The sequence below is a fragment of the Syzygium oleosum genome, unplaced genomic scaffold, assembly GCF_021117445.2.
Source record: "Syzygium oleosum isolate NSW1041296 unplaced genomic scaffold, Sole_v2.1 Sole_v2.41, whole genome shotgun sequence".
In the NCBI taxonomy this organism is placed as follows: Eukaryota; Viridiplantae; Streptophyta; class Magnoliopsida; order Myrtales; family Myrtaceae; genus Syzygium; species Syzygium oleosum.
In genome coordinates, this window is record NW_026607525.1 from 1,319,753 (window position 1) to 1,338,680 (window position 18,928).

Sequence of the window (18,928 nt, forward strand, 5' to 3'; positions counted from 1 at the left end):
AGTGGACTTTTAACGCAAGCAATGATGTAGGTTGTCCTCCTCTTCCTGTATCTGTTTCGTGGAATCCATGGAAACAAATCAGCAGTAAGGTGAAAATTGAAGCCTAATATGGGTGAAGAACACTAGAAGTGCTAAAACTTGTGTACGGCGCTCACTTTAGTGTCAAAAGTTTGTTTCGGATCACTTAAGTGCCAAAATCGGAAAAAAACTATCATTTAAGTGTCAACGGCGAGAAATTCCAACAAAATTAATGCATGACTTTTTTAATTAAAATTTTAATCTACGTGGCATTTCCACGTGTATAATTCGAATTTCTCAGTCCTACGTGGCATTTCCACGTGTAAATTTCGAAGTTTTAATTATTTTTTTGATTTTTTTTCTGTTTTTTTCTTTTTTTCTTTTTTTTCTTCTTCTTCTTCTTCTTCGTTTGGCCGGTGATCGGACACCGACCACCGGCCATGGCCGGCCGCCTGGCCTCGCCCGGACGAGGCCGCCATCGCCCGCCACGGGCGAGGAACTAAGAAGAAGAAGAAAGAAAAGAAAAAAAGAAAAAAACAGAAAAAAAAAATTCACGAAAAAAATTTAAAATATTATTAAATATTGTCCTCGTCAGCGCCGACATGCCACGTAGGACGAGAAATTAATAAAATATGGCAACGTCAGATTTCCGGCGACCCAAATCGGAGTTGGCACTTAAGTGATCGTTTTTTTCAAAAAGTGGCACTTAAGTGATCCTAAACAAACTTTTAGTACTAAAGTGAGCGCCGTATACAAGTTTTGGCACTTCTAGTATTCTTCACCCAGCCTAATATTAATGCCACACTCAGAAACAGCAACCCCTGCAAACAAAGAAATAACTCTTACTTTTTTAATATTGCTATGTTATTATCTTTTTAAATATTGCGTGACATGCTGACAATAAATCATTCATCAATTAAATATTGACATTTGAAAAAATTATTTGTGTTTATTTAGTTTCCGAAACAAAATACAGTAGTGAAAATTAGAAAAGAATACAAGTGATTGGATTGATGATGTATAGTGTGTCCACCTTATACAAATGTAAACTAAGAACATTTTAATGTTTGAGCTCTTAGATGTTTTGAAAAGCTTAAATCAGAAGCTAGTGGCCCATCTAGAGGTTTGGAGGGAATCGAAGAAAATATTTAACTTGTGAAGCTCAATTGTTGGAGGATAGGGAATTTCTTCATACTCTTATGATGAACAATAAACCAAAATATAAGAGCTCAAAGTCTTTTTCACCTGGGGAAGATTGATGATTAAGAATCTTCTTGAGGTGGTCGTGGTGTTGCTGTGCACCGGGGTGACAACGTGACTAGTGGGCTACAAATAATGAGGCACGCTCGTTATTTGGTGTTCAAATCATAGTGATTGAAGTGTTGAACTCACATGTCGTAAAATTGATGTGGTATGGAACAGTTAATTCATATAAGTTGCGTCATAACTTATCGGCTCAAGCTTTTGAGTGAATGTATATCTAACTGAATATGTTAACACGCTCGAGCTTGGCTCTCTCTTGGTGATTTCCTGAGAAAAAGGTATCGAGCTTCTGCCGCGCCCTATCAAAAGGAAAATGGTGCACGAGAGAGAGAGACTTTGGTGAAGCTGTTTGCTGGCGATGAAAGCAAGTAAAGGAATTGGAATTAGGCGAAGAAAGCAAGAGTAAAGAATCGTCAAATTCCTATTAATTTTGGAGATGAGTTGGAGGTTGGTGGACGGTGGAGTCCAAGTGAAGAAGCGGAGAAAGTGACGAAGAATGGGATGCAACGATGGAACCAAGGAAAAGAAAAGAGATGGATATCGTCTAGACAAATCGATCGGAAGCAGCCGTTTAATCGATTCGGAAGCCTCTTTGAACTATAGATAGAATTGCATCATAATCATCCCTGATTAGATGCATAAATGACACTGTTTGAAAATATAATTTAGGTCAATATTCTGTCAAAATTAGTCTAGAAAATTAAAAATTTATCGTCACTCTACACAAATAAAAATACAATCTTAAGTAATTCTAGTTGTTACTATGCTAAATTTACCATTCTTGCATAAGTAAATACCTACGGTTAGTCTTATCTAGTTAGCTAACTAGATAAGACTAACCGTAGTCTCGTAGACAAATCATATTGCGACAAAATCAAAATCAAGTCGAATTGGCTAATAGTTGAAAATCCAAGGGTTCACATATGCTCGTTGTTCTAGAAATATTTTAGAATCACAATCATAAAACAATTGTAAGCTTTCGAAATCAAGTGTTATGGAAAATCGGTCGAATAAACCACATGAGAAAAATGACTCCACCACTTCAAAACTTGCATAATTAAGGATCAAATCATTTAGTCAAATGGACATACATAGACATCATCCTAAGATTCATGCAATCACGTGATCACGCAACATATCATCACACGACACTTCACCACATAATAGACGTCATTACACGACACGTCATTATATGACACAACACGTCGGAAAAATCTAAAAAAAATTAAAAAATTATCAATGTCAGCAATTTCCAATCAACATTGGCCGGCATAACTAAATTAACAAATCGTTAAAAGGTTTAGGACTAAATTGGTATAATTGAAAAGTTTAAAAAATTGTCATAATGTCAGCAATTTCCAGTCAACATTAGCCAGCATGACTAAATTAGCAAATCGACAAAAGATTTAGGACTAAATTGACATAATTGAAAGATTTAGAATTAAATTGATATATCGTCAAAAGATTTAGGACTCTTTTAGTGATTTTTTCCTTTACTGGTTACCGTGACTAATATTTTAACCCGTCACTTGGCTTGTTGCTGGATCATTAATTGTACTGACTGGGATACTTTAGCACTCTAGTGTGTTGTCTCGTTGCGTGGCACGAGGGTGTAAGCATGTATATGCAGCAATAGACCGGTTGGGGAAAGCGACCATCTTCACATTTAATGCCGAATTCAGCAGTGGCGATTCTTTGCGAGCAAAGATAAGATGCAAATTTGTCATTGGGTCTATGTGCAGTGAGACATCACATGGCACAAGCAATGTTGTTCGTGTCTTGAAATAGCCATCACTTGTTGGGTTAGCTCATTTTAAAGTCTTATGGCAATTCAAACTCATTCCATCAAGTAGCCAACTATGCCATGGGTTAAGGATTTCTTCCGGTTGGCAATTCGTGTTGTCAAATACGAGCAGTTGATATAAGAAAAGACAATGAAATAAAAATGGGCCTAATTCCCTAAAAAAACCCCCAACTTTATGTCAACTCCCAAATCTGTTTCGAATTTTTTTTATCTCCGAAAAAACCCCAAATTTTAGGTCCAGTCTCAAATCTGTACCAAACTATTTTTTGTCTCAGAAAAACCTCAAACTTTAAGCCCAGTCCCAAATCTATCCCGAATTTTGTTTTGTGTAAAAAAAATCACCAAAATTCAATTTATTTTCAAAAATATACCCCTGTGATCCAATTCCAACTTGATACGGCACTTCCACGTCGATAACAAATCCACATCAATAAAGTAATAGGGCTTTTTTTTAGATAAAAAAAAGTTCGGAAGAAATTTGGACTAAACCTAAAAGTTAGGTTTTTTTAAAGTTAAAAAAAAATGTTGGGGTGGATTTGTTATCGTCCCTAACTTTCATATCCTAGAATGGTTTTATTTTGGAAAATTTCAACAATTTTTATTTGGTTTGATTTATTATCAAAGTAGAAATGCGACGTTGGTCTGCACCTATCGACCTATTACTTTGCTGATGAGGATTTGTTATCGACGTGAAAGTGCCACGTCAAGTTGGGACTGGATCACAAAGTTATATTTTTTAAAATAAATTTAAATTAGCTGATTTTTTTACATAAAACAAAATTCGGGGCAAATTTGGAATTGAACTTAAAGTTTAGGGTTTTTTCTGAGACAAAAAAAAGTTCCGCGCAGATTTAGGACTTGACCTAAAGTTTGGGATTTTTTAGGGAATTCACTCAATAATGGTGCATTTGGTAACTATTATGTACCTGGAAATAATTTATGCTCAGAAATGATTTTTCTTTATTTTGTTCCCAGAAAAAAATTTGTAAGCATTTCAAGGCGTTTATTAACGGCCCAAAATTTCCATTCTTAGAGTAAAAAAAGAGTATAAATGCGTTTGGTAACGGTACAAAATTTCTTTTTATTAATAATATTTTTAAAAATTTTAATATTTATTTCTTTTTTTTTTTTCTTTCTTCTTCTCCTTCTTGGCCATGGTCGGGTCGTCGGCTACAGGCAAGGGTTAGACCCTTGCGGCCTGGGCGAGGGCCGCTCTCGCCGGCCTTTTCCAGCCCTTGCCCAAGCTGGCGAGGACTGCCCTCGAGGCTCGCGGCCTGGGCGAGGGTCACCCTCGCCGGATCTGGCGAGGGCTGGATTATCGCCGCCACCCTCGCCCAGACCACAAGCCTCAAGGGCGGCCCTCGCCAAATTGGGTGAGGGCTAGAAAAGGCCGGTGAGGGCCATGACACTCTCGCCAGCCCTCGCTCGTGGCCGATCACCGGTGACTGGCTAGGAAAGAAGAACAGAAAAGAAGAAAAAGAAAAAAAAATTCTCTTCTATTTCTGATTATTGTTCCTAGAATCAAGAAGTAACTTTTTTCTTAATTCTTGATTCCGCTCTAAAACTGATTCTGAGAATAAATTTGTGCAAATTTGTGCCCGGGAACAAAAAATCTACAAAATGGATTTCTGTTCTTTTTTTGTTCTACGGAACAAAAGAATAGAGCTGAGGAACACTTTTGCTGCTGTGATTGATTTCTAAGAGGAAGAAGAATGTGAGGTAGCAGTGGCAAAAAGTCGAATGTTGGTAAAGCGTACGAGTGTTCGGCACTTAGGCCGGCCAAATTGGGCAAAAGAAACAGTAATGGCTGAGCCGAAGGATGGCCAACATTTGCATATTATCTTTCTTGAATTGTTCACCATGGCAAATTTCTCAAACAGCAGTGTTGACTTCTCCTAAGTAATAATTTTGTTACTAAGCCCAGCTCGGCACTCCATTTAAAAAAATCATAGGATGAATGTGTTTCAAGCAACAATCGCCAAGTGACACCTACCCTAGGTATTAATAAAGCACGTTAATTATATCCGAGGAGAGTAATCGCAAAGCAATACATTTTAAACTCAAAAAAATATGGTGACTAAGACTTCGTGTCTTGAGTAACATGGGGCTACGGAATTCAACTAAAAGTTTAAATTATCATACGAAAGCGTAGTTTAATATTTAAGTGTTCTAGCACTCTTCCTCACACATAGGTTGAATTTAGCCTTACACTAAAGCATGGAAATATATAAAGGAGGCAAATAAGATGCCCAGAAAATTTTGAGATCATGACTTCTCACTCTGATACCGTGTAAATTTTTGTGAGGTCACTGCCAATTGATCTAAAAGCGAGATCCTTCACTGACGATGATGTCCGAAGTTAGCCAACGTGCCAATTGACTGATCAACAACAACTTAATTTACCAAAACAAGCTTCTCAGGTGCCAAATAATAATTTTGTCAATCTCAATACTATATGCGCGACAGCTAATATAATGTAAAGCGGACTAAATTGTATAATTGAGCGCGCTATGTATTTATGGCTATAGCCAGCGAATAAATTGATTAAAACTATACTCCAAGAATCATTCGTCCCCCCCTTCATTGACTTAAATATCATATTGGCTTTTTCATGGCCATTGTTTCGTATTGCGTTTGGAGTGTGGCCTTCCTTTAAAGGTAGAAAAGTGGATCTAATTATAAGTAATAAATCTGAATATTTTTGTCAAGATAACATTTCATTTATTTCCGCAAAAATACAAGAGAGGAACAATGCAATTTAGCTGCAAACCAAGACAAATCCCAGACAGCTTCAAAACAAAACAAGCTCCAAATAACAAAATTAATCTTCATAATATGGTTAGGGATCACATGCTCAAAGAGCATATATGTGACTTCTGCAAACCAAAATCGACGGCCGATCACCGAAGCCATCTTTAATAATGAACTTACATCGAGATATTCAGCTATTACTATAGCTTTGCCTTTCGACGGTGCGTGCCTAAGTTTGACGTCCCTAACACCTTCGACGTTCAGAGTAAAAAGGTTGAACGAACACAGATCTAAGGTCTATGAGAGCAAAACCTCTATGAAGCTCGTTTGATCCCCTTCAAAACTGGACTTGTACACCAACAAAACCCAAGGGAAGCAAAACCCCAAAATCATTCATCCAAATATCTCCAAATCTAGACTATATCGGAATAGAAACCTCTCTGAAACAATAGAGAGAAGTTTCTAGATTCGGACTAGATCATAAGAGAACGGCTCCCCAAACGGGAGGAAAGCAAGACAAAGAATACAGAGAGCCAAAACAGCCAAAGAAAAAAGAGAAAAAAGGGTGGGGAGGGAAATTTAGCTCAAACCCTCCCCTTCATGGAGTTTAAAGAAAAAACCTGCGTGAACATGAGAGGGAGAGGGGAGAATCTAGGGTTTCGTGAAAAGTTCGGCCAATTATAGTAATATACATATTTTTGGAAAGAAGCATGCAATATATTTTTACTCTGTGGCATTGGCAAAAGGTCATAATTTATTTTTCAAGGATAAAGGAACTTGACCATGGATGTACCTAGATAGGTCATCCACTAAATCTCGTGATTACTAATTTATTACCACATGAAATTAGGAGACGAAGGTTAGAAAAAAGAGGAAAAACAACGATCACGCACATCAAATTAAAGCTCGAAGGTTTTGGAATTATCTAAAAAAGATCACGTTCAATTAGAAGCACTATAAAAAGTTTTGAGAGCTAAAGCTCCATTCTGTCCCTCTGGTGTGGCAAAGATATGGACGAGACCGTCCGCATTGAAGGGCTTGAATCCACAAGCTCGTCAGGGCACCGGACAGTTCCTTCGACGCCGGAGAAGATTCCGATGGAGTGTCTAGCCTCGTGTCCACTCATCATCACGCGGTGTCAGGGACAGTATAACCTTTCGTTGCTCCATCCTAAGAAAAAACCACAACATAGCTCATGAATAAAATGAAGTTATAGAGGAAATTGTTCAAAAAGTCATAAACTTATCGTATAGCGACAAATTCAGTTCTAAATCTTTCAACTGTGCTAATTAGTCCTAAATCTTTTGACGATTTGATAATTTAGTCCTCCCGACCAAATTTGGCTGGAAATCACTGATGTGAACGCTTATTATCCTACGTAGCATGATGACCTTTGGAATTTTTTTAAAAAATTTCTAAAAATTTTCTCTTTTTTTTCCTTGCTTTTTTTAATATTTTAGAAAATACCTTCAAAATTGGTCTAAAATCGCCAAGAGCAGGTGAAAAACAAGTCAAACCAGTTGGAAAAGTGATTTGTTGAAGTATTATCCTACATCGATTAATAATGGTCCTAAATACTCTTTATATTCATTTGGTCTCTCTTCACCTAATAATTTAAGCTTTTTGGTTGGACTTTCTAACATGTTACTAGAGCCAATGATATCCCTTTCACGAATGTGCGTGGTAAAAATTCTATGTGAATGTGCGTAGTCAAAATTTCACGTGCTACTCGTAATTCGGCTTGCACGTGAGCAGGGGTGTTGAAGTATTATTTCACATTCATTGACAATGGGTCCTAAATGCTAGTTATATTCATGTGATCTCCCTCTACTTAATAGCTTAAACTTTTGGATTGGACTTTCCAACATAATTTAACCGATCTGGTAAACATTGGTCAACGGCCTGGGTCAACAGTCGGATGTTGACGTGGCAGTGTTAACGTGGAAAAAGTTGACGTGGAGGATGATGTCAACAACGACATCAGCACGCAGAAGGAGCGTCCGGCACATGCGGGCGCATGGAGCTCCAGTGGCACATGGATCTTACGCGCAAGGACTTCTGTTGGCGCATGAGGGCTCATCCGGCAGCAATTGGGAACAAAATTTCAATGGCTAACTGAGCTGACGATGGCGAGTCTGGTGGTAGTGTTTGCTCATCCCACTATTACAGGACATGAAGGAATTTTAATAGTGTATATACCAACATAGGTCATATTCATGAAATTTCGTGATTACAAATCTTATTACCAGGTCACATATCGAAGATGCATTGGAAGGGTAAGGCTAGAAAGAGCGGAGAAAAGAGATCCCATTCAATTAGAAATACTATAAAAGTTTTGAGAGCTAAAGCTCCATTCTGTCCCTCCGGTGTGGTGAAGATACGGATGAGACCCTCTACGTCGAAGGGCTTGAAAAGTGAAGGGTGTTGCTCGTCCACGAGCACGTCGGGGCACCGGATAGTTCCTCCGACGGTGCAGAAGATGGCGATGGAGTGCCTGGCCTCGTGTCCTCTCATCATCACGCGGTGTCGAGGACAGTGTAACCTGCCATTTCTCCATCCCTAAGAAAAGACCACGGAAGAGCTTAAGAATAAAGCGAAGCTATGTATGCAACAATACATGCATCTCTTCACCAAGGAGATTACTCATTAATTTTTATGCGGTGCACATCTTGTGTACTCTTTTTATTACACAAACCCACTTTTATTGTGAAATTTTATGGGATTTTTTTTTGTTTTTGGTAAGGAGTGAAATTTTATGGGATCATTGCCAAATATTCTAAAAGATTAAGCTGATAGATAAAGACGTGATTTTATATTTGAATAATTGTAATGTACGTATAATTGCAAAGAACCATGCAATCAGTCTATTTTTACTCAATGGTGTTGGCTGTTGAGACCCTCCCAAATTTTCCGTTGGGATCGAAAATGGGAAGAGGTTTAAAGGCATTGCGCAAAGGCGGGCCAACAACTCTCAATTGTGCACGGGCTCCCCTTAGCCCATATCTCGCACGACATTGGGTTCCATTTTAAGTTTTTATTTGCCTAAGTAATTTTAGGAGTCCCACTAGACTTTCCGGGTCGGCTAGAAACTAAACAAGACATGAGAGTATTGTTTGGTTTTCTATGCAACCAGAGATTAATTATGTTCGGGGACTTAATTACGCTAGTCATCTAATTAGTGCCCTTTCGGTACCTATAACTCAATATTTGTTTATCTAAGTGATCAAACGACTTTTTACTAATATTATCCTAAAGGTCATTTGATGTCGCTATATGTTCATACAATTGTTCATTTAGGGTTTATTACGTTTCTAAGGGTTTTCCTAACCAATATAAAATAGAAGAAACAACCAATTTATTGAGAGTGCCGGAATGAAACACCCAAGTATTGAAAAGCTTAAAATGAAAGTACGGAAATGAAAAATCCGATACTAGTTAGGCAAAGGGAAAGAATATTACATCGCCCTGTTCTAAGCCTTGGGACATGAACTCTCATGTGCTTGAGCCGATACCAAGTCGGAAGGAAAAAGCATATATATATATATATATATATATCTTGGGACATGAACCCCCATAAGCTTGATATTAAAGACTAAGCATAATCCCTAAAAATTGAGCTAGATTAGGGCGAGCCTAAATTCTACTCATTTTATTAGGAATGATGATACATGGATAGACTAGGCTATCCATTTATGAAAAAGAGTGATGCTAAGTTTAATTTATTTTTATTGATTTTCTAGCTAGACTATATTAACTAAAGTCTAAACTATTTGATATTAAAGACTAAGCATAATCCCTAAAAATTGAGCTAGATTAGGGCGAGCCTAAATTCTACTCATTTTATTAGGAATGATGATACATGGATAGACTAGGCTATCCATTTATTAAAAAGAGTGATGCTAAGTTTAATTTATTTTTATTGATTTTCTAGCTAGACTATATTAACTAAAGTCTAAACTATTTTTGTTATTAAATCCTAAGTCTATCAATTAAACTAGCCTAATCAAGACGAAGCTAAGCTAATGAACCTAATTCCAATCACCATGGACCGCCGCCTCCCCAACCGTCCGGTCGCCAACTGTCGGTCTCCATTATCAATTTTATTCAAATGCTCAATCATGTAATCACTCCATCAAAGCGTTAGCAAGTTCACCCAATCATCCATTCATCAAGAAAATCGAATTGGGTTTGGTAAGATATCGATCATGCGATTCGATTACCCATCCCCTCGTAGGACTAGGGATTGATTAATTAATGTTAAGTAATTATTAACCCCACTTGAATGTTCAGCACGTGGTGGGCTAAGTCACAAAGCGCCTAATTAAACTCTAATCACCATTTCCTAAACTACCCACCGAAGTATTCATGCATCGCTAATCAGTGGGGGTTAATAATTAGCATTAATTTAATCATGGGCAAGGTCAATTAAAGATACAATTAGGCTAAGGGATAATGACACAAACAATCCCCGAACTTTGGCCCAATGTGCAATTTGGTCCTTGAACTTTTAATTTGTTCAATATAGTCCCTGAACTTTAGCCTAATATTCAATATGGCCCCAAACTTTTAATTTATTCAATGTGATCCTTGAACTTTTGGTACATGTTCAATTTAGTCCCTGAACTATATGAAAATGTTCAATGTAGTCCCTAAACTTGAATTAATGAAAGGACTACATTGAACAAATTAAAAATTCGAGGACCATATTGAACATTAGGCTAAAGTTCAGGGATTATATTGAACGAATTAAAAGTTCAAGGATCAAATTACATATTGGGCCAAAGTTTAGGGACTGTTTATGTCATTTTCCCTTAGGCTAATTAGCTTTAGAAATCAAGAAATCAATTAGTTGCCTAAAAGGGTAACTTCTCTGTTTTTCCCTATTTCTGCCCAATTATGTTTTAATCCAAATGACTAACCTAATGAAGTCCAAATTGAGTAATTCCAACAGCTAATTAAAGCTTGGGAAGTCTATTTTAATTTTCATTCAAGTTATTTCCCAAATTGTGGCTCAATTAATATAGTTTATTCAATTTAACCCGCCCACTCAAGATCCAACCATGTTCTGACCCGGTTCTTGTAAAATGCAGGAAAAAAACCAAACAAATTCAAAATGTTGCCAAATATTACGGACGGCTAGCTTAAGATGCACTTCTTTTATGTTTTAAATTTTTGCAAAAGAGCCCTCCAAATACTAGTGAACTTGTAAGTAATACCCAAAACTCAATCTAGAACGATTTCAGAGGCCAATTCCAACCTTGTCCAAATTAAATTAAATTGACCACCTAAATCACATTCAAATTTTATGAAACTTCCCAAATTTGCGGTTCAAGATCTCCCTAACAACTTTCATTTTTAAAGTTTTTTAAAAAAAGACCTCCATATATTTTTAAATTGCAAAACAAGTTTAGTCGATGCGGGAACAGTTTTTACAGATCAGAGAGTAGCTTTTTTCGGTACTTTGGATGAACTTTTGACAGACCAAATGAACGTCAAATTCAATAATCTTTATATCACTAGAAAGTTACAGATTTCAACTACAAATCATCTTATGAAAACAAGTTTTCTTAATTTGTTTTAGATTTTTTGAAAGAATCGAAAACACCATAACATCAAATCAGACTATGATTTTTTAAAACGTCCTTCATATTTTCAACCACCTTCAACCTCCTTCAACCTATGATGTTCAAACTAGCCTTCAAGTATTCCAACTCACATGAACATCAAAATCCTCCAACAACTCATTAAAAATCTAAGAAATCAACACAAAAACTCATTCTATTTGCTCCTAATCAACATTCATCTAACATACATCAAATCTAAAGCAAGATGACACTCAGTGAACATCAAACTCACACTATAGGAGGTTCGGCCACATGCAAATTTTGAGAGGAATTCGTCCTGCAATCGATCAATCGAATTTAAACTAAGCTTAATTCCTAAGGATTTCTACCTAATCACTGAAATCAAACATAATCATTCAAAATTGATATCAAACCTTCAACATGCATCGACTTTGATTTTCCGGAAATTGAGCTTATTCTATCAACTAATTACTTCTCAATGTCATTACATTTTACCTTGATTTTTTATTATAAATTGAAGTCTCAACTTCAATTTTTCAGCTATCATCGATCAAATATGCTCGAATGATCACTTGAAATTGATTACTTAAGCCTAATCATCAAACCTACCTTGAATTGATGATTGGCGAGTTCCAATGGAAAATCGGCCTAATTGAGCAACTCTAATGACGATCGAAGAAAGTGCTGGCCACAAACACCTCAAGGACACATAGGGAAGCTTGGTCGCAAGATGAGGCGAGGCAAAAATCGTTGGAGCAATGTTGAAGTCCGGTTGAAGAACGGCCGGCAAATGGACGATCCAAATCCGGCCGAGAGAGAGAGAGAGAGAGAGAGAGAGAGAGAGAGAGAGAGAGAGAGAGAGAGAGAGAGAGAGGATTTCTTTTTTTTATTTTCTTGGAGACTAAGCTAAGTGTGTAATTAATTCATGAAATCAGACCTAGGGGAATAATAGTGAAAATGAGAGGCGAAAATTGGAGGAAAACTTAAATTAAGAGCAAATATTAACCCTACACCTCATCCTTTGATCTAAGGGCTCTAATTCGTCCTTTAATGGCTGAGAAAGCTCCTAATGGCTCTTATTTAAGCACATGGATGAGTGATATGGCACCTTGGTGGCTAGGATGGAATTGGTAAATGGATGGCTTTGATTATTCCTTGGAGGATACATAATATACCAAAGTCAACATTTTCTCCTTGCCGAATTTAATAATGGATTGCTAGGCTGGCTAGGTTTGGCTAATTGGGCAGATTAGAATGAGCTGAGTCAACTTTGGGCAAACCGGGTTGACCCGAGGACTCACGATTGTCTAATTTCTATCTAAATTTAATTATGAGCTTGGCCATTCGACCGGGTTGACCTAGCTGGACCCTGTTGGTCTTGATTCCTCATTTTCGCTTGATTTTCCCAAATTACCCTGATTTTTCCAAAATTGATGTTAAAATTGAATTAATTTGGCCTAATCGGATTTAAATTATGCTAATTAACTCTACTGTGAAGGATTGACCAGGGCCCTAATCTCGCACTCGAAGATTGGCTAGCAAATTTGGGCTTGAATTTTCGAAATTGGGCTTGGAATGTCAAATTGACATGGTCCCTGGATCAAATTTCCAAAAAAAAAAGGAATCAAATCAATGAATTTTGGAATTTTCCAATCAAGGGTCAAAGTTTTAGATTTGACCGAAAAGTCAACTCTCAATTGTTTATTGTAAAAACGGAAAATTAAAAGTCTAACTATGTTTACAAAGATAGAATTGATGATTTTTTTTTAATGATTTTCACAAATTGTACTAAATGTTTACCAAGAGTTAACTTTTCCCATTTGACAAAAAAATTCAACCTTTGACTTATTTAAGAAAATGACTCCCGGGTACAAGTGGAACTTGAAAGACACTAAAATGATTCTATTTGGCCGAGAAATGGGCCTTGTTGCAATAAGGGATCCCGAGTCTCGAGTTTTCACTTTATTGGACTTATCGGCAAATATTCAAGTGTCAACATTGACAAAAGGCCGTAATTTATTTTTCAGGGATAAAGGAATTTTAACCATGGATGTACCTAGATAGGTCATCCATTAAATCTCATGATTACTAATTTTATTACCCGATGACATTGAGAGAGGATGGTTAGATTACTAATTTTATTACCAGATGACATTGGGAGAGGATGGTTAGCAAAAGGGGAAAAAACAACAATCACACACATCAAATTAAAGCTTGAAAGGGCTTGGAACGATGTAAAAAAGGTCACGTTCAATTAATAGCACTATAAAAGGTTTTGAGAGCTGAAGCTCCTCCATTCTGTCCCTCCGGTGTGGCGAAGATACGGATGAGACCATCCGTGTCAAAGGGCTTGAAAAGCAAAGGGTGTTGCTCATCCACGAGCTCGTTGGGGCACTGGATGATAGTCCCTTCAACGCAGGAGAAGATCCCGATGGAGTGCCTGGCCTCGTGTCCGCTCATCATCACACGGTGTCGGGGACAGTGTAATCTTCCGTTGCTCCATCCCTAAGAAAAGACCACGAAAGAGCTCACAGCTAACGTGAAGTTATATATACAACTAAGCATGCATATCTTAATCAAGGAGATGATTGCATGAAAATTAATGTGGTGCGCGTACTCTTTTTATTACAAAACCCACATTTATCGAGAATAATTGTCCAAAATGTCTAAACCCATTCTATGACGGTCAATTCAGTCCTAAACTTTTTCTTTTGACCAATTTAGTTCTCAACATTTTGACGATTTGCCGATGTAGCCTTTCCGGTCAATTTTGGCAAAAAATCGCTGACATGGACACTTGGTGTCTTACGTGGCGCAGCCAACGCTGACATTGACTATTTTTGCAATTTTTTCAATTTTCTAGAATTTTTTTCCTTTTCTTCCTTTTCTTCCTTTTCTTTTCTTTCCTTTTCTTTCCTTTCCTTTTTCCTTTTTTTCCTACTTCCCTCCGCCAGTCGCAGAGGCCTCAGCAATGGCTGTTGGAGGTTGTTGGCCACTGGCAAGGTCGCCCTTGCTTGTGGCAAGAGACAAGCAGAGAGTAACAAGGAAAAAAGAAAAAAAAAAAAGAAAAAGGAAAGCAAAAAAAAGAGATAAAATTTTAAAAAAAGTTGCAAAAATTATCCACATAGGCGATTTTCTATGAGAATTGGCTGGAAACACTACATTGGCAAATCGTGAAAAAATTTATGACTGAATTTGTTAAATTGAAAAGTTTATATATGAATTGTCTGTTATACAATAGATTTAGGATTTTTTGGACAATTTTTCCCTATTTATTAGGCAGTACCAATTTGGAAAATTTGACCAATTATCCAAATCAATGATGATGGATATGGATTGTGTGGGGGGTAAAACAAGAGTACACGAGTTTGTAATATGAGAATCACAAGAGATTCCAAAATAAAGGCTCCGATCTATTTCAAATGGCAATTTGCAAACACCCGATTTTGATAATTATTCATGCCGCTTTAACTATTGGATATTAATTTTACAATTACTTACTATTTAGTCTTTTAAGCATCCTGGTGACTAGTGGAAAGTCATAAATTTCTAAAATCACTTATAAATTTAACTATAGAAGAAATTAATGTTAGGTACAGGAAAATTTGATTCACAAAATTAGTTTATAAAATGATTTGTTAAATCGTGAGTGGCTAATTAAAGGAGTGAGCTATATTTAACGTATGATACCAATCTTTCAGATCATTTGTAAATTTATCTTTACTGTGTTGCTAGCAATATTCATTTGATTATATCCACTAGAAAGCTAATAAAAATAACTTAAAGAGTGGTTCTTGCATGGGTTAGACTTAGTAGACCAAACGTTATGTCACAAGTACCGTTTCCACCACATTCTACAGCACAAATTGATTGGTCCAAGAAAAATATATCACATGTGATAGATATAAAAATTAGAAAAATAGCGCACACACCGCCAGTGTAAAAGAAATCTTATACAAGCTACCTTAAATTTGATTTAAAGATTATAACTATCAACTCTTTCGGATCCTCTCGAATTAATGGTATATAAAATTTCTTGTGTAAAATTTTCTTTCACACCGTCAGAATATGTTATAATTGTTTAGAAAAATTTAATCAGTTGTTTGCATATCCATCATTTTTAAACTTATTTTGTAAAGGTAGGATATGATAAGGAGAGTATTAGCGTGAGAGAGGGAGAGACTCACATGGAATGACTCTCCAATCATGACAATAGTAGAGGAAGCCGAAGGTGCGACTTTAATCCAGTCTCCATGCTTCGTCTGCACTTCCAATCCATTCACATGATTTTGCTGAAGCATGGTTACGAAGCTTGTGTCGTAATGAGTTATGCCTCCGGCTTGCGCCTCCTCCGTCTTCGGAGCTCCATATCTCAAAAGGCGGAGAGAATGTTTTGTCGACTCGGCATGTGAATCAAGATAATGCTCGACGCCGAAGCTTCGAAAGACCATCTTCTGGATCATATAATCTAACTCAGACAGCCTCCTCAAATATGTATTCAGCAACTCACTGCAAGTGATTCAGAGGGGCGACCCAAGAAAGATTAAAAAGGTCATACTTGTCAGTTTTGTAATTGAAGTTTTTCATGATGAACATTTTCTCAGAGCATAATTGACTCAACCGTGGTAAATGGAAGTTGGGAATGTAATTTGCGCCGTACATACCAGAATTTGGTATTTCCCTCCGGCCACAGGAGATCGGCTAATCGTTCGATCGCACCCGAGTTCAGGGCGTCATGCATTCCCATGGCCTCTGAAAGAGGGTAAAGTGGGAGATCAGCAAGGTAGCCATCGTACAGTTTCGTCGGGTCGACAAACCGGCGCTTGGTCTCGGCCGGAAGATTGTACATCTCCTCCATTTCATTGAAGACCTCGTCATGAAGCTCCACAGTGACCTTGTCATACAAAGCCTCGAAGCACCCGTACTCTTCAAGCGCTCCCCGGACGGCGTTTTGGACAGAATTCCAACCATGGCTTCCCGGCTCCGAATCACCCAATCCGGAAAAATCTATCGAGGGAAGCTTGAGCACTGAATCCGAACCCATGCGAAGACTTTGTTTTTCTTATGAGACTTTGATTATCCTATGATCGTTTTCTCCAGTTTCTTAGTTTCTGCCGTATTTAAAGGGCCTTACTATGACTTAAAGTGCAAATATGCAACGAACATGCATGAAGCTTCCCTGAAGAGCGCTTATAAATTAATGCATGACTGGGCATGTTGCTGATACATTAAATGTCTGCATTACAACAATAGTATAGTCTGTTGACAAGAGCTATCCTGTTGCATGATGTGAATGCGTAAGTATAGGCGCGCAAGACAAGAAAGAGTGGTTGGGAAGCAGATGAGCTTCATATTTTCTTTTGAGACAAGTATATTGGAAGCCTTAAAATTTATCATGACACTACAATTGAGTACTTTTAAAAAGTACAATTAAGTTCAAAAACTTATCACGAACGTGTAATCAAGTCCTAAAACTTGTATAATTGGTCCAATCAAGTCCTTCCGTTGATTGCACTTTTTAAAAGTATTGGGACTCGATTGCACTTTCGTGATAAGTATAAGAACTTTCAGTACACTTATCCATTTTTTTTTCTTTGCAAGCAAAGATGATAAATAAGTTGGTCATCATGTCTCTCCCAGAGTGAGAAATCACATAACACAGAGCAGTAGCTTGCTGCGTCTTGAATCAGTAGATATTGCTTGCTAGCTCATTTCTTAGGGTTTTATAGAAGTTTCAAACAAATGTATGCTATCTTTCTTGAATAAATTTCTCAAAGAGAAGTGTCGACTTCTCCTAAATGTTAATTTTGTCACTAAGCCCAGCTCGCAAAATTGGGTACCCGACGTATCGATGAAGCACATTAATTATATTTGAGGGGATTAATCACGACGCCAATATGTATCGATTTGAATAAGTATGAAGACTAACAACTTGTGTCTTGAGAAAAAGGAGGCCACGGATTCAATTATCGGTAACAACTCTGAAATTAAAGCGTGGTTTAATATTTCAATATTCTGGTTATTAGTCTTAGACTAAAGAGCAGAAATATACTTGAAAAGGCGAATAAGCGGCTTTGAAAGATTTGAGATAATGACATACTACTATAATACTATGTAAAGTTTTGTTAGGTCACTGTCATTGCCAATTGGTTCCAAAAGTGTGATTCTTCAAAGATGACGACGCTCAAAGTTATCCAACGTGCCAATTGACTGATTAACAACGATTTAATTTACAGGAACAAGCTTTTCTTCGATAATAATTTTGCCGATCTCAATACTTTATCCGTGACAGCTAAATATAACGTAAAGCAGACTGGATTGTATAGTTGACCACGTTACGCATTTATGGCTTAGCCAGCCAACAACTTGATTAAACTATACTCCTAGAGGCTAGGATCATTAATTGCCTCCTTGATTGACTTCAATATGATATTGGCCTTCGTGGGCATTTTCGAATTGTTTATTATTGTGTTACGAATGTGGCATTTCCTTTTAAAGGTAGAAAACCGGATCTAAATATACGTAATAAATCTGTATAAGATTATCGATGTAATGTATGTATTATCACAATTAAGCACGCGATTACCGTATTCCATGTGTCGGCATACATGTTATATAGGCCTAATAAGCGCGCATGACATGAGTGCATGTCCCTCAAATGTATAATTTAAATGGACTAGTCATGTGGAACTTCATGTTATGCAATCTAAGGTTAGAATATACAGCACCATTAATACGAAACATGTCGTAGTATGTATTGCGCTAGGATTGAACTCGTGCAATGCGCGACGTATCGTGAAATAAGCAAAAATCATATCTTAATTTCTGTTTTTTTTAGAGATATGTTAATGCACATGATATGATGGGAGTTAAGTAGCAACTCATCTTGTTTGATGATATTTTGTTGCCAATATTTCAAGAGGTTTCACATTCTTCACTTCCACTCAATTTTGAGTCACTTTAAAAAAAATTAGCATTTAAATAATAAATTTATTTAGGGGTCCATTTTATACCACGGATGCAGAAATATACGATAATTATTAACTATGGCTATAACGCTTATCGTGATTGCGTGTCTTTATAAATAATTAGGAATGTCCATAAATTCGTAAAAAAAAATTATATGTAAGCTCATTAATTTGAAATGAGTCTTTTAATAATGGAGATCAATATGTTGTAAAATATTTGAAACCAATCTTTTAACAACATTCTTATTTTCTAAAATGAAAATATTAGCAATTTTAAGATGTGATATTAACTCTTAATTTTCTTAAGACTACGACATAAATTAAGATTATTTTCTTAAGATCTCTTCCATGACCTTACAAAGTGGAAGCTTTGAATGGGTAACAACCATCACCTAAAGTACAATATGCATAACAACATGCTCTCTCTCTCTCTCTCTCTCTCTCTCTCTCTCTCTCTCTCTCTCTCTCTCTCTCTCTCTCTCTCTCTCTCTCTCTCTCTCTCTCTCTCTCAATTTGGAAAAGGGGACTCGCCCCATCCC

The 18,928-nt window shown here is 37.0% G+C and overlaps 1 protein-coding gene across 1 annotated transcript; it reads right to left on the bottom strand.

The window, feature by feature from the left end:
- Window positions 1–13,602: 13,602 nt before the first annotated feature.
- LOC115670962 (probable 2-oxoglutarate-dependent dioxygenase AOP1) lies at window positions 13,603–16,465 on the bottom strand. Its single transcript, XM_030592384.2, has 3 exons — window positions 16,086–16,465; window positions 15,609–15,930; window positions 13,603–13,926 (listed from the first exon to the last, which is right to left on the bottom strand). Exons 1-3 carry the CDS (start codon window positions 16,463–16,465, stop codon window positions 13,672–13,674), a joined length of 957 nt encoding a protein of 318 aa, XP_030448244.1. The 3' UTR covers window positions 13,603–13,671.
- Window positions 16,466–18,928: the final 2,463 nt, after the last annotated feature.